This window comes from Delphinus delphis, chromosome 15 (genome assembly GCF_949987515.2).
Source record: "Delphinus delphis chromosome 15, mDelDel1.2, whole genome shotgun sequence".
In the NCBI taxonomy this organism is placed as follows: Eukaryota; Metazoa; Chordata; class Mammalia; order Artiodactyla; family Delphinidae; genus Delphinus; species Delphinus delphis.
In genome coordinates this window covers 68819368-68841971 of record NC_082697.1, presented here as the reverse complement: position 1 = coordinate 68841971, position 22604 = coordinate 68819368, and the positions used below count along the sequence as shown (strand labels likewise).

At 44.7% G+C, this 22604-nt stretch overlaps 1 protein-coding gene and 1 pseudogene across 4 annotated transcripts in view; both read left to right on the top strand.

Moving 5' to 3' along the window:
* Window positions 1-22604, top strand: part of ARHGAP17 (Rho GTPase activating protein 17) — an 88923-nt gene that overhangs the window by 32355 nt on the left and 33964 nt on the right. For all 4 annotated transcript variants that reach the window (XM_060031940.2, XM_060031938.2, XM_060031936.2 and 1 more), the window contains exons 2-9: window positions 3097-3136; window positions 6843-6947; window positions 12496-12569; window positions 13835-13946; window positions 14182-14258; window positions 19182-19293; window positions 22214-22282; window positions 22441-22522. In XM_060031940.2, the coding sequence (XP_059887923.1) occupies window positions 3097-3136; window positions 6843-6947; window positions 12496-12569; window positions 13835-13946; window positions 14182-14258; window positions 19182-19293; window positions 22214-22282; window positions 22441-22522 (671 nt within the window). The remainder of the gene's footprint in view (window positions 1-3096; window positions 3137-6842; window positions 6948-12495; window positions 12570-13834; window positions 13947-14181; window positions 14259-19181; window positions 19294-22213; window positions 22283-22440; window positions 22523-22604) is intronic.
* LOC132438090 (tubulin alpha-1B chain pseudogene) lies at window positions 16755-18322 on the top strand (annotated as a pseudogene).

The following is a 22604-nucleotide window of genomic DNA, read 5'->3' as shown; positions in this document are numbered from 1 at the left end:
GGCAAGATCATGCAGCCTTCCATGGCGCAGTGTATCTGATAAAAAGGCTTCAAATTTCCTGGTTCGCTGATGCTCTTCCTTCCCCCCTCCTTCAATGATCAGAACTGAAACAGTTTTTTTCTTTTTCCTTTAAAAATTTCCTGGTTCGTTTCAATGGGAATTTGGTAGGGAATGTTAAATACCTTGGTTTAAATCACTATTTGAGCCAGAAATCCAAAATGTCACTTTGTAGTGATTCTGGGTATAACATTGTGTGGCAACAATGCTGCCTTTTTGGACTGTGGAGAAAAAGTCTTTGTAAAAAATGATCATGATCTGGCAGCTGAGGCTCCAACAGCTCAGAATGCTCTGCCAGTTGGAATGGGCATCATCAGAAAATCACACCAGTCCCTGCCCCACCTCACACCAGTTAGAATGGGCATCGTCAGAAAATCTACAAACAACAAATGCTGGAGAGGGTGTGGAGAAAAGGGAACCCTCTTGCACTGTTGGTGGGAATGTAAATTGATACCGCCACTATGGAGAACAGTATGGAGGTTCCTTAAAAAACTAAAAATAGAACTAAAAACTAAAAATAGATTGTTGGCTGCCACATGGATCTTCTAGAAAGGTCCTTGAAGTCCACAGGAGTTCTGAAGCATAGATAAGGGAAAGTTGTGAAAATACTTTGGTTTTTCTTGTTTGTTTTGTTTTTTGCGGTATGCGGGCCTCTCACTGTTGTGGCCTCTCCCGTTGTGGAGCAAAGTCTCTGGACACGCAGGCTCAGCGGCCATGGCTCACGGGCCCAGCCGCTCCACGGCATGTGGGATCTTCCCGGACCGGGGCACGAACCCGTGTCCCCTGCATCGGCAGGCGGACTCTCAACCACTGCGCCACCAGGGAAGCCCCACTTTGTTTCTTTTGAAAATAAAGATGAGATAGCTGAAGGAAGGAAGACTCAATTGTTGTTACTCATTGCATAACGTTTCTGGATTTGTGACAGACTTGTTTGCTGTGAAACTCAGAAATGGTCATTTGAAGAACTGAAGTTTAATTTTCTCTAGAGCAGTCTTTTCTCAAAGTGTGGTCTACAGGCCTCCTGCCATGGAATTCTGGGCAGGGAGGGGCTTGTTAAAAATGCAGGGTCTCACACACCTATGGTCAACTAGTCTATGACAAAAGAGGCAAGGATATACAATGGGAAAAGACAGACTCTTCAATAAGTGGTGTTGGGAAAACTGGGCAGCTGCATGTAAAAGAATGAAATTAGAACACTCCCTAACACCATACACAAAAATAAACTGAAAATGGATTAGAGACCTAAATGTAAGACCGGTCGCTATAAAACTCTTAGAGGAAAATGTAGGAAGAACACTCTTTGACATTAATCAAAGCAAGATCTTTTTTGATCCACCTCCTAGAGTAATGGAAATAAAAATAAACAAATGGGACCTAATAAAACTTAAAAGCTTTTGCACAGCAAAGGAAACCATAAACAAAATGAAAAGACAACCCTCAGAATAGGAGAAAATATTTGCAAACGAATCAACGGACAAAGGATTGATCTCCAAAATATATAAACAGCTCATGCAGCTCAATATTAAAAAAACAAACAACCCAATCCAAAAATGGGCAGAAGACCTAAACAGACATTTCTCCAAAGAAGACATACAGATGGCCAAGAAGCACATGAAAAGCTGCTCAACATCACTAATCATTAGAGAAATGCAAATCAAAACTCCAATGAGGTACCACCTCACACCAGTTAGAATGGGCATCATCAGAAAATCTACAAACAACAAATGCTGGAAAGGGTGTGGAGAAAGGGGACCCTCTTGCACTGTTGGTGGGAATGTAAATTGATACAGCCACTATGGAGAACAGTATGGAGGTTCCTTAAAAAACTAAAAATAGAACTACCATATGACCCAGCAATCCCACTACTGGGCATATACCCAGAGAAAACTATAATTCAGAAAGACACATGCACTCCAATGTTCACTGCAGCACTATTTACAATAGCCATGTCATGGACGCAACCTAAATGCCCATCAACAGACAAATGGATAAAGAAGATGTGGCACATATGTACGATGGAATATTACTCAGCCATAAAAAGGAACGAAATTGGGTCATTTGTAGAGACGTGGATGGATCTAGAGACTGTCATACAGAATGAAGTCAGAAAGAGAAAAATAAATATCATATACTAACGCATATATGTGGAACCTAGAAAAATGGTACAGATCAACTGGTTTGCAGGGCAGAAATAGAGATGCAGATGTAGAGAACAAACGTATGGACACCAAGGGGGAAAGCGGCGGGAGGTGGGGGTGGTGGTGTGATGAATTGGGAGATTGGGATTGACGTGTATATGTTGATGTGTATAAAATTGATGACTAATAAGAACCTGCTGTATAAAAAAATTAATAAAATTCAAAAAAAATGCAGGGTCTCACTCCAGACCTATGGAATTAGAAACTCTTGAGGTGAGACCAGGAAAATGGCATTTTAAGGCAGCACATCCTCCCCCAACTCCCTGGTGGGTCTGTGCATGCCCAAGTTTGAGAACCACTGGTCTCAATCATTTGTTCTTGTTTTGGGGTGCTATTCTCTGCAAACTTTCTTTTTTTTTTTTTTTAATAAATTTATTTATTTTTGGCTGTGTTGGGTCTTTGTTGCTGCACACAGCTTTCTCTAGTTGCGGAGAGCGGGGGCTACTCTTCACTGTGGTGTGCGGGCTTCTCTTGTTGCACAGCATGGGCTCTAGGGCACATGGGCTTCAGTAGTTGCAGTGCACAGGCTCAGTAGTTGTGGCACACGGGCTTAGTAGCTCTGTGGCATGTGGGATCTTCCCAGACCAGGGCTCAAACCTGTGTCTCCTGCATTGGCAGGTGGATTCTTAACCACTGTGCTACCAGGGAAGCCCCTCATTTGTTTTTTTTCTTTGGTTTTTTCTTAAGTTGCCCTCTGATATAAAAATTGGTAAAATTTGTCCCCTTGTGATCATTCATTTCTGTCTGTTTTGTTTTAAACTCCAGGACAATAATTACTCGATTTCATGAGTTGCTTTTTATTTCTGAATGTCTGATTTTGAACTTTTCATTTTTCCCACAGAGCCGAGAAAACAGAAGTCCTCAGTGAAGATCTGTTACAGGTAACAAAAGAAAGACTTTTAAAAGTGCTCTGTTTAAACAACAACAGCAACAAAAACCCATAGGAAGAACTGAAGCTTATGGTTCTTTGCTTTTTTTTTGGGTTTTGCCTGAAACAGAATTAGTGTGATTAGCATGGTTTTGAGCAGGAAAGAAGAGCAGTTGAGTTGTGCGGTGATCAAAAGGGGATCTGAAACTTGGGTGTCATGTTATGAAGTTCAGATGGAGCTAGTCCTGCGTTCAAGTGCCAGGTGTTGGGGTGAGCACAGGGGAGGAGCCTGGCTGGCCCGGCCGGTCCACTGGCACTGTGGCCTGGTCATGCGTCCTGGGCAGGCTGCTGCGCTGGCGACCTTGATGGAACAGGCTCTGCCAGCTGCGGCAGTGGCCCCACTGGTTCCAACCTAGATTTCAGGTTTTTTGCTCCCTTTTATGCTTCTTCCCTAAAAGTGACCTAAGTTGGGTCCTGAAGGACTCAGAGTCTCAGTGACAGTGACCAGATCTCAGAACCCCCTAGGGGTCCTAGTGTGGCCTCACACCAATGGGCCAGACTTTCCTTTCCATAGGGAGGGGCGTTTCCTGCTGGGGACCTTAGCCAGGGCCACTCACGCCATTTCTCAACAGGTTTCCCTAACTTTGGGGCTGGGAGTTTCTCCCAGGAGGGCCTGGACCCTTTATACACATCACTTTAGCCAACCCCACTCCGTCCCCACCCACACCGAATACTTTGTGAAGGACAGGACCCCTTCTGCACCTTCTCCTTGCCTCTCATTTCCATCACCTGCCTCTGGTGCACTCCAGCGAGCCCCTGGAGACCAGAGATCTGCTCCCAGGTGGCTTTCTGTCTCTTCCCATGCAGAGAAGGAGCTGCATAATTTTAAAAAAAGCTATTTCTGCCCCACCATGCCAAAACAGCCTTCTAAATTATGGCAGTCTTTTGCAGGTAGAAGATTTTAAGAGCACTTTTTTTTTTCTACTTTTGAGGACTAGAAGTTTTTATCAAGGATGAGAAGGGTTTTTTCAAGAAAAGATTTATTAAGGAATCATAATCTTTAAAAAAATTTTTTATTAAGGCATAGTTGATATACAATATTATAGTTTAAGAATCAGATTCTTAACACTATTTCCTGACTGGTTTTTATCAGGTATTTCAAATCCATTTTCAGAATTTTAGAAATATTGTTTGGTATGGTTACACTAGGTTTTCCTGTCAGCATTCTCCCACCTACATCCCACGTCAGTAATATACGTCATTCCCTTTCATCCTTTAAGCCCTGCAAGGAGGCCAGAGGCCTTGCAGGCAGGCGGAGGACGGCAGAGATTGCACGGGACTCAGACAGTGACTGTCTGTGCTTGTCCCTTTGCCCAAACGTCCGCTGGGGCCTGAGGAGTTTGCTAGTTTCTAGGAACTCCCTTTTTTTAAAAAATTCATTTTATTGAAGTATAGTTGATTTACAATGCTGTGTTAATTTCTGCTGTACAACAAAGTGATTCAGTTATACACATATGTACATTCTTTTTCATATTCTTTTCCATTATGGTTTGTCACAGGATATAGGAACTCCTTATTTTATAACACAGATACTCCACGTCTGCGGCAATTGTTTTCCTGCTCTGATTTCTGTTTGGTTTTTTTTTTAACCATAAAGAAGGCATGTAATGGTTCAAAGTGCTGAGTGCTGGGTCTGGTGACCAGCCACCTGGATTCCCATCCCAGGTCTGCCCCTGACTAGCTCGGTGGCCTCGGGAATTCACTTAACCTCCCTCTGCCTCAGTTTCCACTTCTCTAAAAGGAGGGTAATCACTGTATCCCCGCATGGGTTTGTTAGGAGGGATTCATGGGTTAAACATGGTTAGCACTGGGAGTGGGGCCCGTCACGTAGTGAGGGCTAAATATTATATTAGTGATTTGTTGGTATGACTACCACTGTCACAAGCCACAGAGCTTTTTTTTTTTTTTGGTACGCGGGCCCCTCACCGCTGTGGCCTCTCCCGTTGTGGAGCACAGGCTCCGGACGCGCAGGCTCAGCGGCCGTGGCCCACGGGCCCAGCTGCTCCGTGGCATGTGGGATCCTCCCGGACCAGGGCACAAACCCGCGTCCCCTGCATCGGCAGGCAGACTCTCAATCACTGCGCCGCCAGGGAAGCCCCCACAGAGATTACTTTGTTTCTGATGTGAGACTTCCCTTAATTTGCTCTTTCTCCTGCCTCTTTTCTTAGATCTCTGGTAGAGCAGTTTCAGAGGCTGCCTTTTTATCTTGTTTGTATGGAGTTTACCCAGGAGGCTGTGAATCCCAGGAGGGTGGGAACCACAATTTACTTACTGTTGTTTTTCTAATACCTTGTACGGGATATATACAATATATATACTTGTTCTTTCAACAAATATTACCTTCCATTTGGGCCAGTCAGTGATCTAGGCACTTGGGATAAATCTGTGAACAAAACAGACCAAGGCCCTATCCCTTCGGACTTTACATTCTAGTGGAAATTGGAATCAAGTGAAATGGAGTTTTGGGGGTTTTCTCCCCTCCCCCCCGCTTTTGTGGCAAATGAAGAATGTGTATTAGTTTTCCAATGTCTTAGAATCGGGTCATTATAAGATTTGGGGCAAGTAATGTGGCATCTGGCCCTAAATAAATGTGGCTGCAGATCGGGGTCCTGGGATGGGGCCTTGGTTGGATCTGAAGAAGGGCTGCTTGAGAAAGAGGCACAAAACCATCTCATTGGGTAAAATGTTTTGGGGTAAAAATGTATTCTGCTTTGAACTTGTTGATTTTTCTTTAAAATAGAAAGCATCCCTAAGGGCCTGCCCTCATTCTTAATGAGTCATCAGAATACACATTTTTGGCATTCCTTCCTGTAAAAAGCAGCTCTCTTTGCCATAAACAGCCATATCCCAGCAATAATATTTTGGGAAGCTAATCGTGATGTGTGGGCCCCTAAGTCAGTGTTTCTTACTGCTGGCTGTCCATTCTGCTTTAGAGGTTTATTATTAAAAAAAACCAAAAAAACAAAAACCACCCCCAGCCCAATAAGGAATAATGTTGAAAACATTGATCTGAGTTTTAGTTGTGGAACATTTTTTTTGATTCTCTGTCTGTTGAACCGTGTGTGGAAGGCTCCACCGCCATGTGCAGGAGAGAGCTGAATGTCCCTGTGGCTTTCCCACTTGGCCTTGGGCCTGAGGCTGGGCTTAGGCTGTTCATCTGCAGTTCTGCTGGTTGGACCTGGGACTTTGCTGGTGCTATAGTGTGTGAGTTTGTCACCACTTATCTGATAGCAAGTTCTAGTCAGGACTGTCCCCTACCCCTGGACATAAATTCAGCCTTTAAGGGATCTGAAAACTCAGTGTTTCTCAACTAGGGGTGATTTTGCCCTCTGGGGGGATATTTGACAATGTTTGGGGGCAGTCTTGGTTGTCACGAAGAGGGGAGTTGGGTGCTACTGGCATCTAGTGGGTGGAGACCAGAAATGATGGTAAACCTACTGATAATGCATGGGACAGCTGCCCACAACCCAGAATTCTCCAGCCCACTTATCCATAGTGAGAAGCCCTGGTGTAGCTGCATGGGAACCATGTCCATTTACATCCAAGTGAAAAATTCAACGGCAGGATGCTTTTTCCTGCCTACATGCAAACACCGCAGGAGGAAGAGGCTGAGTTGGTCTTGAGCCTTGCCAACGGCTCGTCTGTCTTTGTGTTGTCAGATCGAGCGGCGCTTGGACACAGTGCGCTCCATGTGTCACCATTCCCACAAGCGCCTGGTGGCCTGCTTCCAGGGGCAGCACGGCACCGATGCCGAGAGGAGACACGTGAGTACTGGGTGGACTTGGAGCCGTGGTTCTCGCCTCGTCTCTGAGAGGCTCTTCTCCCTCTATCAGCCGGTTTTTCCCAAGCAGCGTCAGCAGATTTGCCCGCAGACCTGTACCTTGTATCGCCATTCACATTCACGACACCGGCCTTATCATAGCATTCTTTTGTGCTTAAGACATCCCTGAGCCGAAAGCCATATTCACACTGAATTCTCTCCAGGTGCTTTTAGAGATTTGTCATCATAAGAGAATGGACACATCAGTTAGGAATCCTCTGATGGCAGAAAGCTGCAAGCCTCTCTTAAAGTGACCGAGAAAGTAGAGTTTATTGGCTTACTAACTGAAAAGTCCAGTAGTCAGGATGGACTCCAGGTAAGGCTTGGGCTAGGCTTTCGGTGATGTAAACCAGGACCCCAGTTTCCTTCCTTCTCTCCTTCTCTCCCCTCGGCCTTCTTCAGTGTCTGGCTTATCCCTCATGGTTGCAAGCTGGCTACCAGCAGCTCCCATGGGCTACCTACTTCCTTGTGCATGTCCAGCAGGAATAGAGAGCGTTTCTTCCAGTAGTTTTTCTTAATGGAGTGAGACGACTTCTTTTTTCCATACTTTTGGCAGGTAGAAATCCCTTCCCATTGCATTGATCTGTGTTGAGTCACATTCTCCATTACTGAACAAACTCCTCCCACAACCCACAACCAGTTACTGCGGGGAGGGATGAGGTTGGGCGAGGAGACAGGACGTGCTGGTTGGCATAAGCTAATCACAGCTCACCCCAGAGCATGGGCTGTGGTCCTACCTCCAGCTCATAGGCTCTATTGAGACCAGGATAGGTCCTTAGGAGGACTCAGGAAGGATGGGCTCTAGGAAACAATCAAATGTCTACTCCAGGGTACGTTCAGAGCGTCCAGGTCCTCGTGTCCCACCAGGAGAGCACAGCAGCTTTGTTCATCAGGCAGTTCCGCCCTTAGTTTTATGAGTTCCCAGCTTACGAGCATACCCTGACCCCCATATAACATTAAGGTGGGAGTTTCCATGGCACACAGGGAAGCTATGATTTCCCATATATATTTTTTCTTAAATTTCTTTATTTTTGGCTGCGTTGGGTCTTCGTTGCTGCACGCAGGCTTTCTCTAGTTGCGGTGAGCAGGGGCTACTCTTCGTTGCGGTGCATGGGCGTCTCATTGCAGTGGCTTCAGTTGTTGTGGAGCACGGACTCTAGGCACGTGGGCTTCAGTAGTTGTGGCACACGGGCTCAGTAGTTGTGGCTCACGGACTCTAGAGCGTGGGCTCAGTAGTTGTGGCACACAGGTTTAGTTGCTCCGCGGCATGTGGGATCTTCCCGGACCAGGGCTTGAACCCATGTCCTCTGCATTGGCAGGCAGATTCTTAACCACTGCACCACCAGGGAAGCCCATCCCATATTGTTTTATTTGCCACTAGATGTCTCAAAAGGAAGAGCTGATGTGCAGACGATCTGTGTCACCCTCCTTTTATGTTTCCTACACACATTTCTGGCCAACTTGACAACAGGGTTACTCCTCTCTTGCACAACACATAGTTTCCGCAGTGATGTATATCAAAGGAGCAGAAGTTTGCATGCACCTCCGATTCCAGGAGTGCTTGCTGCAGTTCCCGTCCATCAGAACCAGGCCCAATCCACCGGTCCTGCCCGCTCTGCCCCTTTGCATTCTCTTGCCATGGCTTCTGCTCTGCCTGCCCTTTTAATATTGTTTCCTAAGCTTCTGCCCTTCATCTCCTTATTCTCGCCATCACATTCCTTGGGCCGCCTCCTCTCTTCTCATGGCGCCTAACTAATGTGTTTATTCAGACACTTGTAAACCATTTTCAACGAAGAAAAAACTTCCTCCCGTAGTTGTCTATTTTAGCATGCATAACCAGTTCTTCTGTGCTGACTCTTGGATTCTATCCACCCTAGTATGCAAGTTAGGTTATCTTTTTTTATGAGTGAAGGGCATGTGTTTGTTTTGTTTTTTAATATATTTATATATTTATTTATTTGGCTGCGTTGGGTCTTCGTTGCTGCACGGGGGCACTCTAGTTGCAGCGAGCGGGGGCAACTCTTTGTTGTGGTGCGTGGGCTTATTGTGGTGGCTTCTCTTGTTGCGAAGCATGGGCTCTAGGCACGCGGGCTTCAGTAGTTGTGGCTCGTGGGCTGTAGAGTGCAGGCTTCAGTAGTTGTGGCTCACGGGCTTAGTTGCTCTGCACCATGTGGGATCTTCCCGGACCAGGGCTCGAACCCGTGTCCCCTGCATTGGCAGGCAGATTCTTAAGCACTGAGCCACCAGGGAAGCCCTCCCTTTTTTCTTATCCTCAGCCTCCCATAGCTGCTTGATTAGCAAGTCCTGTGATTCTCTTTGTGACTGTTTCTTGAATTTCTCACCTCTGCTCCATCTTTACCACCTTCGCCTTAATGCAAGACCTGATTACCTCTCATTATCTGGACTGTTGCAGTCACCTCTTGAGCTACATTTCCTGCCTCTGATTTCCTTTTTTTCCAGCCTTTCTTCAACCTGATCACCAGAGATGGTTTCCTGAAATACAAATTGATCTTGTCATCCTTCTGCCTAAAAAAAAAAAATCTTAAGCTTAGTTGTTCTCAACAGGGACCAGAATTACACTCCTGGGGATATTTGGAAATGTGTGGAGACTTTTTTGGTTGCCATAAGGTCTGGGGGACACTACTGGCATTTGGAGGGGGACCAAGATGGCTGGAGGGATAGTTCCACATAAGGAAGCATCCCATAATACCACTGATGCTCTGGCAGGGACGATGGCTAGTTCCCATTGCCTGGGTTAAAATCGAAGCTCTTTTTTTTTTTGTTTTTTTTAAATTGAAATATAGTGGACTAATATTATATTAGTTTCAGGTGTACAACATCATGATTCAGTATTTTTATAGATTACACTCCATTTAAAGTTATTGTAAAGTAGTGGCCATATTCTCTGTGCTGTACAAAATATCCTAAAGGCCAAGCGCTTTAGATGACTTCAGCCTTTCATAATCTCATCACATTTCCCTTATCAGTCTCAGTATCTCCCGCTTCCTCCCATTCATGCTGTAGGCCATTGTCATTCACACAGATTGTCTTGTTGTTCCTTTGGTCTGCTTTGAAACACAGCCCAGGTGTCACATAAATTCATTAAAAACAGACAAATTAAGTATTTATCAAACACCTACTATGTACAAGCGCTGGAGCTATAAAATGAATTAGATGTAGTGTCTCCCTTAAAAAGTGCTCATAGCCTGGTGGGGGAGGCTTCCTCCACAAATGGATAATTATAAAAACAACATACTAAACAAAATATGCACAGGGTATTATGGGAGGACCAAGAATGGGCACCAGAGGAGGAGAGGGGTAGTCAAGGGAGGCTTCCTGGTGAAGGTGGTGGCCTAGCTGTAAAGGAGGAAAATGAGTGGCAGGTGATGGGCCTATTCCAGGCAACAGGGGCAAAGGTGCCTCTCCCTCATTTCTAAAACCTAATGCCTTAGGCTTCCTTTTCCAGCCTCGAACCAAAGTGCCCAAGACAGGGCTCAGAGGTTGTCTATGCTCTGCACGTGGGACGAAGAGTCGCCATGGAATAGATGATAGGTGACCACGGGAGGTCGGCAGTCTCTCGCGCTCTAGAAAGTACAGGAGGAGCCTTGCAAAGGCCCCACCAGAAGCTCCCATGCATGTGAAGAGGCAAGAATTGGAGGGAAGAGAGACAGGGCAGGTGGCCTTCTCAGCCCAAACTGTTGACATGGCATAGCTTATGTCGTGGTTCATATTAGACCTGGAATTGTTTCTTTTCGTGCAGCTGGCATGCCTTTTATAAATTAGGAAGCCCTCAGCCCTCTCCGTGGAGGAGTTTGATGTTGGTAGACAGCATGTTCATTAATCAGCTCAAATGTTAAATGAGCAGAATGTCCTTATTTCTGTACATCGGGAACCAGGATTGCTGATGCTTTGGAGTCAGGGCATGGAAACCACAGGTTAGTTACAACTGGGCACTTGAATGATACTTGTCAAAGTAAACTTTATGATTTTTTTTTGCCATAGAGCTCCAGAGTTGCACAAAGTATATTTCTGTTGATTACTGCACTTATCCTACAGTAAATTCCCTTAGAAAGGCAGCATAAGTGAAAGGTGTGAATTATCCTCTATTCTGATCAAAGCGCACTGCCCATTTTCTCACATCTTCCTGGTCTATTAATGTGGAAGCTGGGAACGTCTCCTTGTGGGGCAGATGCAGCCTGTTATTTACTTATCTGAACATAACCTGAGGGGGAGGAGAGATGGGTAAATATATTTGTTCATTATTTATTTTTAAGTTTCTGTGTGCCATTTTGAATGGGCTGTCCAGCTACATGGGCAAAATCCATATTATGCAAAAGAACGTAACATGAGGTCTCTCCCAGCCCTGTTCCCCGGGCACCCGGTTCCCCTCTCCAGGACCACCAGTAGGAGCAGTTTCTTGTACAGCCTTCCAGAGATATTTTAGAAGTGTAACAGATGGAGCCCTTTGAAGGCAGGAAAGGCAGGTGACATGCCCGAGGTCAAGGCAGAGCAATGCCACGGCAAGGTGGACCCCAGGTCTTTGACATCAGTTCCCTTTCTACTGGGAAGGCAAAATTACATGGGGTACCGCAGCAGTGAAAGCATCTTTTGTTAGCAGATCGTGGTGTTATAACCAGCCCACCCGCTACTTCCCAGGCCTCTTCTGCCTATATTCTGAGATAAGCCATTAGCTGGTCACGGACAGACTCTGACCGGGGCTTGGGCTTTTAGCACCGAGGTCTAGCTCTGCACCCTCACCGGGGCGCCTGGCCAGGCCATGGAATCCCCCTGGGCGTCACATTCCCCAGCTGCACAATTAGAACATTAATCAGATGATCCTTACGGTCATTTCCAGCTGAAAAACAAATCTCTGATAGGAAAATGAGTGACTTGGTGCCTAAAAATTTTTTTTTAATTTTTTGGATATTTAGCTAGATATTTTCAGATCTTTAACTAAATCTAAATCTTTATGATTCCAGCCAATTTAAGAGCCAGTTTAAGAATGAGTATTCTAGCAAAAGTTTTTAAAATTGAGCACTTCATTGCATTTGTCATGATAATCAGAGGGTGCGGTGTATGTCTTATGTCCCCAGCGCCTGGGTCATAGTATGCTCTTGATTATAGTAATTATAGTAATAGCAACGACAACAGTAATAATAGCAGCTAAGGTTTACTGAGTACTTATCATGTACTCAGTAAACGTTACATGATACATTTACTTGGGGTACTTGACCTTGAATAGCTCCTTTAGTCAACGGACAGCCCTAGGACCCTTGCACTGTTATCCCTAATTTCCAGGCATGAGGAAACTGACACAGAGCTTAAGTCACACAACTCATACCTTTGAGACCAGAACCTGAACCTAGACAGGATATCTCTTACCTGTGCAGTTTACCTGGAGGAGAAACCAGTGACTGAAGATCTGAAGTAGGTAATTGAGAATGGGTGTCAATTATAATGAAAAAAAAAATGCATTGCCTTCTGCCTTCCAGAAAAAACTCCCTGTGACAGCTCTCGCTCAGAATATGCAAGAAGCATCAACTCAGCTAGAAGACTCTCTCCTGGGGTAAGAGTTGGGCTATTTCAGAAAGAGAGCCATGCACCCTGTGGGTTGGTAGAGGTGGATGGCTGGGTGGTGTACATGGCAGCCACATGTGTGACCAGAGGCTGAGGCCCCATGGGAGGCCACTGGGATGCTAGAGAATCATCCTTTTAGTAGAAGCAAGGATAGATGATACAAAGGGCCAATAACAAAAGTAATTGATAAGGTCGATTATTTAATCTGCTGAGCTTGGATATAAAGAACTCAGTCCCTTCTGTGGTCCAGGTGTTGACTCAGATTTATAAGCCCTGACCAGCCCCATTTAGTCCTTAAAAGTCACTTCTTTTAAAGATGATCACTGTAATGTCAGTGGAGGTTGTCTCAAAATAGTGCCTTTTCTGAATTATGTGGATTTTTTTTTTTACAAGGAGCATGTATGACATAAATAAGTTTAAAATCTAATAATAAAGCTGTTTTCATTGTAAGAGGGAAGGTTGACCTTTCTTTCTACTTGCTTCTCTACAAGGCCAGTGTCCTTTGATCCTGTCTGCTCTCTCCTGCTGTAACGTGGGCCCTCCTTTCCCAGCTGGATATGGCCTTTGGACTTTTCAGCCCATTTCCCAGGGTCTGCCATGCTCCACGACCTACAATGCTCTGTCGTTCTTTGAAGGACACTGCCTAGGCCGGACTTACTAGCAGACAGAAAACAGTATAGTATAATAAACGTTACATATGATTTAAAAGATTTTCAGGGTACTTTTGAGAATACTTGCTTTTCACCTGACCAGAGGACCTTATCTTTCAGTGAGTTCTCACCTCACTGTTTACACACATCCGCACGCATACACACAAATTATACCTGAGATAGTCTTGTGCATTTTATTTTATTTTATTTTTTTTATTTTTTTATTTTTTGGTACGCGGGCCTCTCACTGTTGTGGCCTCTCCAGTTGCGGAGCACAGGCTCCGGATGCGCAGGCTTAGCGGCCATGGCTCACGGGCCTAGTTGCTCCACGGCACGTGGGATCTTCCTGGACCGGGGCACGAACCCGTGTCCCCTGCATCAGCAGGCGGACTCTCAACCACTGCGCCACCAGGGAAGCCCAGTCTTGTTCATTTTAAAGCACAAGTCTGTGGACTCACGCCCTAAGTTTATAGTACTTTCAGGTCTCTATTGTATAGCGCCCTAATGCGTTCCCATCGTATGGAGAGCAGAGCTGGCTCAGTGTGGGAATCTGGTGCCAGATTTAATGGACGTACGTTTGTTGTTGGGCATCTTGTTTTTAAAGGAAGATGCTGGAGACGTGTGGAGATGCTGAGAATCAGCTGGCTCTGGAACTCTCTCAGCATGAAGTCTTTGTCGAGAAGGAGATCGTGGACCCTCTGTACGGCATAGCAGAGGTGGGTGCTTTGGCGGGGGATGGGTGGGGAAAGGTTCACTTGTGTCTGAAACTTTAACAATAATCAGTGGCTTTGACATACACTTCTTTTTGGAAATAAGGGGAGTAAGTTGAGGGTACAAAATCCTTTGCCTAAGAAAAAAAAGAAAATGGTAAATAAAGATTGCACTTTCAGAGGTTAAACTGAAAACCGCGAAGCTCGTCCCATTTCATATGTGGTGTGTTCTTCTGTCCAGGTAGAGATTCCTAACATCCAGAAACAGAGGAAGCAGCTCGCCAGATTGGTTTTAGACTGGGACTCGGTCAGAGCCAGGTAAGATAAAGCTGTGAAAAATAACCAATAATGCGGCTTTCTGTCACATCCCCAGCAACCATCCCCCTCCTCAACATGGATAAAGACCACTGGGTGCACAAAACAGACGTCATCACAGATTCACACACTTGACTCACAGACTGAGTCACAGCCTACTTACACCTGCTTTCAGGCCTCATTCTCCCAAGCATGGCAGCGGGATGATGTTAGAACACCCTGTTCTTAGTCAACCAACAGTGAAAGGAGACAGGGAAAAAAAAAAACCTAAATAAGTGTATTCTGGGGAGAAGAAGTGGTGGCAGACAGTTCTAAGAGCGTTGTCCTTGGAGTAGTGGAGTTTAGGAATAAATAGATCTGTGATCTCAGCAGCTGCTAAGCGTCCCACTGTGTCAAAAAACACCTGTGTGGTTAGGATCATTTTTCACAATCAAGAAATGCTGTGCTCAACAGGGAGGAACTAAGTAAGACCTAGTAGCCATCCCAGAGGGCTGATGTCAGATGTCTGTAGTGCTCCGCGGCTGGGCTCCAGCCTCAGCTCCATCCGTGAGGGCATTTGTATCAATGACTCATATGAGAGGAGTAGGGAGGTAGCTGCCATGGGCCCCATCCTTTCTCATACCTTATACAAGGGTTGACAGACTTGTTCTGTAAAGGGCCAGGTACTAAATATTTTCAGCTTTGCAACCCAGATGCCCCCTGTTCCAACTACTCAGCTCTGCTGTTGTAGCATAAAAGTAGCCCTGGGCAATACATAAATGAATGAGCAAGTCTGTGTTCGAATAAAACTTTATTTACAAAAGCAAGTGGCTTTGCTGAGCCCTGCTTCGTTAACTCTTTTAATCCTCATTGCACTCTTGTGAAGTAGACATGATTATTTATGTTTGGCAAATAAATGGAGATACAGAGATCATTTACTAACTTTCTACGTGTCAGATGCTTTTTTTTGGCTGCATTGGGTCTTTGTTGCTGCGCGTGGGATCTCTCTAATTGCAGTGAGCGGGGGCTACTCTTGGTTGTGGTGCTTGGGCTTCTCATTGCGGTGGCTTCTCTTGTTGCGGAGCACAGGCTCAGTAGTTGTGGCGCACAGGCTTAGTTGCTCTGTGGCATGTGGGATCTTCCCAGACCAGGGCTTGAACCCGTGTCCCCTGCATTGGCAGGCAGATTCTTAACCACTGTGCCACAAGGGAAGCCCCATGTCAGATGCTTTTATTGCAGATTTCCTTGTTTCTAAAATGTCGCTGAGTGTCAGATGCACCAGTGATTTAATATCCGATTTTGGGGGGAAAATGAAATAGAAACACCACTTTATTAAGTGTACAAATCAATTGGTAAGACATGTCCTGACTTAAGAAAAGTTGAGATGATAAGAGGGACATCTAGGAATTAGCACATGGTGAACACGATCATTGCCACCACTTACTGGACACTTGCCACGTGCCAGATATCAGACTACGTATGTGATATGTCAGCTCTTTCGATTCTCCCAGCGATCTCTATTCATTTGTCCACTTGTGTTTTCAGCAGACATTGAGTAGGTGCTTGCTGTGGGTCAGGCTCCGTGTTGGACACTAAGTGCAGAGGCCCTTCAGTGAGAGTTGGAGGGGACAGAGGTTAGGAGGTTACGTGACACCCCCTACTTTGAGAGGAGACTTGTTGTACAGACACTGGAGGCACCTGCACATGCCGTGTCTGTGACTTGCTTTGCGTCTTAGACATAATAAACGGCAGGGCTAGGATTCTGAACGCAGAGTCTGCCGTCTCCTTGTCACACGCACACGTGTGATTAGAGCCCTGTGGCCAGGACCAGGATCAGGGAGTGCAGGCCCCACTGTGGTAGATTTTTGCTGAAGATAAGGAAAAATGTTCTAATAGTTAATTAAACAAGGCCGTGAGTGCGCTCTTGCTGGAGTTGGTTGAGCGATATTATAGATGCCAGGAATCTTACATCTGCAGCACATGTATCCCAGAGGAGATTTCAGCACTGATTCTTGGTCCTGCATTCATGGTCCTGTTCACTTAACGAATCAAAGTAGGTATTAGAGAAACTGAAACCGATCAATATTTCTTCTTTATTTGACTTATTCCTGTGGCTTTTCCCTGGAGGAAAATGGTGATAGCTAACATTAGTGGGAATCGATCATATTCACACGCAGGCATATATATATTTATTCTCTCTTCTGCTGCTCATGACAGTTCTGCCGGGCAGACGGTATTTGTTTCCTTAGTTTGACAGATGAGACAACCTGAGGCACAGAGAGGTGAGGCCGTTGCCAAAGGTCACACGGCTAATGAAGGTAGAACCGAGCTTCAGGCTTCAGCCTGTCAGACTCCGAAGTCCATGCTCTTTCCGTTGCCAGCTTCAGCAGATTTACTGAAGCCTTGCTGTGGCGAAGTGCATCACAACAGCAATGTGAAAGAGGGCAGGGCAGAGCATTCTGGGGGCAATGCAGTCATCTGGGAAGCTTGATAAGTTGCTAACATGGGCTTTCATGCTGCATCGATGTCATATCCATGTTTAAATTTAAAGTGCTAGAGAGTGCGTTACTTAACCTCGACTCTTAGCTTGTTGAGGACGGTAACCAGGACCCGGTATCCACTCCTGTTGCCTGTGCCTGCTGACCTGTAGCCACCATGCATAAGTGCATCTCCATCCATGTTGGCCAGGCTGGTGTCCAGATCGGCAGTGCCTGCTGGGAGCTCTACGACCTGGAACATGGCATCCAGCCCGATGGCCAGATGCCAAGTGACAAGACTCCTGGGGGAGGAGATGACTCCTTCAACACTTTCTTCAGTGAGACAGGCGCTGGCAAGCATGTGCCCAGGGCATTGTTTGTGGACCTGGAACCCACGGTCAATGATGAAGTTCACACTGGCACCTGTCGCCAGCTCTTCCACCCTGAGCAGCTCATCACAGGCAAGGAAGATGCTGCCAGTAACTATGCCCGAGGTCACTACACCATTGGCAAGGAGATCATTGACCCCATCTTGGACCCAATTCGGAAACTAGCTGACCAGTGCACAGGTCTTCAGGGCTTCTTGGTTTTCCACAGCTTTGGTGGGGGAACTGGTTCTGGGTTCACCTCCCTGCTGATGGAGCAACTCTCTGTCGATTATGGCAAGAAGTCCAAGCTGGAGTTCTCCATTTACCCAGCCCGCCAGGTTTCCACAGCTGTAGTTGAGCCCTACAACTCCATCCTCACCACCCACACCACCCTGGAGCACCCTGACTGTGCCTTCATGGTAGACAATGAGGCCATCTATGACATCTGTCGTAGAAACCTCGATATTGAGTGCCCAACCTACACGAATCTTAACCGCCTTGTTAGCCAGATCGTGTCCTCCATCACTGCTTCCCTGAGATTTTATGGAGCCCTGAATGTTGATCTGACAGAATTCCAGACCAACCTGGTGCCCTATCCCCACACGCACTGCCCTCTGGCCACATAGGCCCCTGTCATCTCTGCTGAGAAAGCCTACCATGAACAGCTTTCTGTAGCAGAGATCACCAATGCTTACTTTGAGCCAGCCAACCAGATGGTGAAATGCGACCCTCACCGTGGTAAATGCATGGCTTGCTGCCTGTTGTACCGTGGTGACATGGTTCCCAAAGGTGTCAATGCTACTATCGCCACCATCAAGACCAAGCGCAGCATCCAGTTTGTGGACTGGTGCCCCACTGGCTTCAAAGTTGGCACTAATTACCAGCCTCCCACTGGTGGAGACCTGGCCAAAGTACAGCAAGCTCTGTGCAAGCTGAGCAACACCACAGCCATCGCTGAGGCCTGGGCTCGCCTGGACCACAAGTTTGACCTGATGTATGCCAAGCATGCCTTTGGTACGTGGGTGAGGGCATGGAGGGAGGAGAGTTTTCTGAGGCCCGTGAGGACATGGCTGCCCTTGAGAAGGATTGTGAGGAGGTTGGTGTGGATCCTGTTGAAGGAGAGGGAGAGGAAGAAGGCAAATTCCCATTGCTTTCAGCCCGGCAGCATGTCATACTCAGAACTTGAGCTTCAACGTTAGCTGACAGGAGTAAAAGCTTTCTGACTAGATTGTCTTCACTTTCAACTGTGATCATGTATTACTTTTCCATGTGTACCTGTAAGATTTTTCTGTCATGTCTGAAAGGTAAAGGCTTTAAGAAAGATAAATAAATAAAGTGCTAGAACTTTCTGCCATAGTAGGCATGTCCGTATTTAAACAGAAGGTCAAAACACACTTGAAAACCAAATAGAAATTGTTTTAGATTATTATTCCCCATTCACTTCCCCCGACTATTGCTATAGTATAATTTGGGGGGAGGGGGTCCTTTTGACTTATTTAGGAAGGGAATATAAACATTCCACATTATGTTTCAGATTTGCTTAGATACTAGTATTTATCCTTACAAATGATTTTAATTCTTAACATGCTTTCACAGCTATCAATTACTAGCTCCATGACTGAAGTTCTGGCTTTCACTTACTGAAAGTAATCACAAGTCAGGATGGTAGTAGGCGGTGTTATAAGGGGTCCTGAAGAGCAGCAACTGACCCCCAGTGGCACAGGGAACATTCTAGATCAAAGCAAGAGAACAAGGGGGTGTTTGATGGGTAAGAGCCCAAGATTGGACAGTAGGGGAAGGGGTTCCACGGATTGATTTGCAGCAGTTGGGCTTGCATGGGACAAGGCGTGGCCAGTTCTGCTCAGAGCAGACAGCTACTCTCAGCACTACCACAGTCCCATCACAGCGGGAAGCCAGTGTCACCTTTGCCCGTTTCCATTCTTAAAGGATAAACTCCAGAGAAGCTGCCATCCTAGGTGCTGATACCTGTCCCAGGTAGAATCAGTTTTGGGGAATGAGTCTGTCTCCATTAGGTCCTTAACTCCATAAGGTTGAGTATATACAGCTGCTTCTCAAATAATGGCTATGCCTGTGCTTTGCAGATGGAACCAGGCTCACAAATCTTCAGCAACCAACTTTCAGGGGCTTCCATCAAAAATAGATACCCTAAAGGAAGAGATGGATGAAGCTGGAAATAAAGTAGAACAGTGCAAGGTAGGAGAATTCCCTAATGAATATGTACTTAAATCAATCTTTTGGTTTTTCCAAGTGATGGATGAAAGGTCAAATATTGCAAATTATTTAATGTTTTACATAATTCCTGTTAGGATTCCCTGAATGATATTCAAGGTAGGTTTTATTTTCTTCTTCCTTCTTTCTTTATTTTCTAAGACTCTACATTACTTTATACTCAGAATAAAGCATTATTTAAAAATAAAATTCAGGGACTTCCCTGGTGGCGCAGTGGTTAAGAATCCACCTGCCAATGTCCACCTGCCGGGGACATGGGTTCGAGCCCTGGTCTGGGAAGATTCCACATGCCGCAGAGCAACTAAGCCCGTGTGCCACAACTACTGAGCCTACACTCTAGAGCCCGTCCACAACTACTGAGCCCACATGCCGCAACTACTGAAGCCCACATGCCTAGAGCCTGTGTTCCACAACAAGAGAAGCCACTGCAATGAGAAACCCGCGCACCGCAACAAAGAGTAGCCTCCACTCTCTGCAACTAGAGAAAAAGCCCACGCACAGCAATGAAGACCCAATGCAGAAAAAAATAATTAATTGAAAAAAATTCAAGTAGGATATTTTTTAAAACTTGACAAAAACGTCTAAGCTTATTTAAAATGAAGAATGGGAGAATAAAAGGAGAAACTATAAAAACGTATCATAAAATTACAGCAATTAAAACAATGTGCAATAGGCACAAAAATAGATCCATGGAATTGTATAGGTTTTCTGGAATGAATGCTGTCATATTTAAGGGTTGAATATATAGTAAAGGGGTCATCATATATCCATAGAAAAGGGAAGGATTATTTTTAAAATGTTGCTAGGACAATTGGCTTCTAATTTGGAAGAAATGAAAATTTGTATCTCCTAATCTAAATTCCAGACTAGGTGGTTATTCTCTATGCATCTATCTACAAAGATAAATGTTTATTCCAAATGTTATTTGAGGTGGTAAAGAAACAGGTCTTTGATGAATCTTAGGATCATCGCCTGAGACTTTTCCTCCTCTTATTATTCATCATTTTCCAATAATGGTCTCCACATTCTACTAGATAGCATTAAGACTGCTCTATTTTAGTTTATTCAGGTCATGCTATAATTCACTTTTCATGATGGCAAACCTTGGACAGTTAACTGCAGTAAAATGACTTGTTGAAAATAATATAGTGGGTAAGAATTAATACTGGACTCACAAAGTCATGCCATAGCCTTTACATTTAAAAAGATGATAATCACACAAATGCTTCTGACAAAAGTCTTGCACTGGCTTATTCTTGTTCAGAAGAGTTGTAGTTTTGCCAGTGTCATTTACGCAGCAGTCTTCTTCATATCTGGTCTAACCTAGATCTTGGCTAGTGGCTCCTTATTGGATATAAATTTGTCTAGTAGTTTGGGGGTTTGAACTGGTGCATTATAGGCTAAGTTAAAAGAGAGACTTCTTTTTTTTTTTTGTGGTACGCGGGGCTCTCACTTTTGTGGCCTCTCCCGTTGCGGAGCACAGGCTCCGGATGCACAGGCTCAGCGGCCATGGCTCACGGGCCTAGCCACTCCGCGGCACGTGGGATCTTCCCAGACCAGGACACGAACCCACGTCCTCTGCATCGGCAGGCGGACTCTCAACCACTGTGCCACTAGGGAAGCCCAAAGAGAGACTTCTTCTTTTTTTTTTTTTTTTGAGAGACTTCTTTTAACTTACATACCACAGCTTGTCAGAAAGTCAAATGGTAAAAACTTATGAAAATATTTTCTATTTCCTTCTCTCTTTATGTTAACTTCTGGGTAATTTCCTGAGATCTAAGTTCTGTTTCACTGATTCTCTCTTTAGCTATGTCTGATCTGCTGTTTAATTAACGTTGAGTTTTGAATTTTGTTGACTATATTTTTCATTTTAAAGTTCTAATTCTTCAAGTCTGCCTTTTTTGATAGTGCATTATTCTTTTTAGTATTTATTTTTTAATGCTTTTAATCATTTATATATACTTATTTTAAGTCTTTGTTAGTTAATTCTGTTTTCTGAAGTTCTCTATGACAGTGGTGGGAGTTTCCTTTATGGTGGGTTGTTCTGCAGTTTTGTATTGTGAGCTCATTTTAAGAGGGACTTTATCTGTGGGACTTCTGGGGATTAGGAGTGAGTCTCCCAGAGAGTATTACCAAGCCATTTTAAACTAAACTTTCTCAGTTCGAGGATTCCTGGACCACACAGAGAATCAACTCAAAGTTCAGACCCTCATGAAAGCAGGTCTATATTTATTTGTGAACTCTCAGGGAAATGTTTTACTTTCCCAGATACAGAGGCCAATCCAAAACGGAAGGTAGTACATTAAAAAAATATATATGTATATATATGAATATGTATATGAAAATTGGAAATATGGATATATCCAATTGCCCAGTCTATCAGTTTTAAGCTAATTATTTAATTCTTATGTAAGTAATTTATTTACATTAGTTCAAATATAAAAAGTATAAAACGGTATACAGTAAAGTCTTTCTTCTGCCCCTGTCCTCCTCCTCCTCCTAATTTCCACTGCTCTCAACAGGTAACCACTGTTACTAAGTTCTTGCTTTTTTCCCTAGGGGTATTTTTATACAAACATGGTGACAAAAATATTTCCTCTCCCTTTTTTACCCAGATAGTAACATACCATACCAGAAGTAGTGCTCTGTGCTTTGCTTCTTAACAAGGCATATTAATAATAAACCTTGGAGATCTTTCCATGTCAGTCCATAATAAGCTTGATTATTCTTTTCGTTATCTCTGTGTATGATTGTACCAGTGAGTTGATGGACGTTTAATCTGCAGCTGTTTCATTACAGTTTGCTCTAGGAGCTCACAGATCAATTCGTATTTTCTTTCACCTCATTTTTCTTCAATGACCTATCTTCTCTTCCACTTACCCAGGATCAACTTGCAGCGGATATGTACAATTTTATGGCCAAAGAAGGGGAGTATGGCAAATTTTTTGTTACGGTAAGCACTTTGCCCTGACGAGACGTTAAAGCATTGTAAAAGTTGAGTCATTTTAGCTTTTTTGCAAAAGATGTCATTTTTGGTTTTGCTCAGCCATTGTGTGTGTGTCCATCCAATGCTAACGTTACTTTTGTTTTTGAATGTGGGTCTGTTCTCAGTTATTAGAAGCTCAAGCAGATTACCATAGAAAAGCATTAGCAGTCTTAGAAAAGGCCCTTCCCGAATTGCGAGCCCATCAAGGTAACGTAACCTGCGTGCTGGCCTGATGCCTTCTTCTCGCCTCTGCCACTTCTGCCTCTGTTCTTCTTTACTCAGCTCCTTT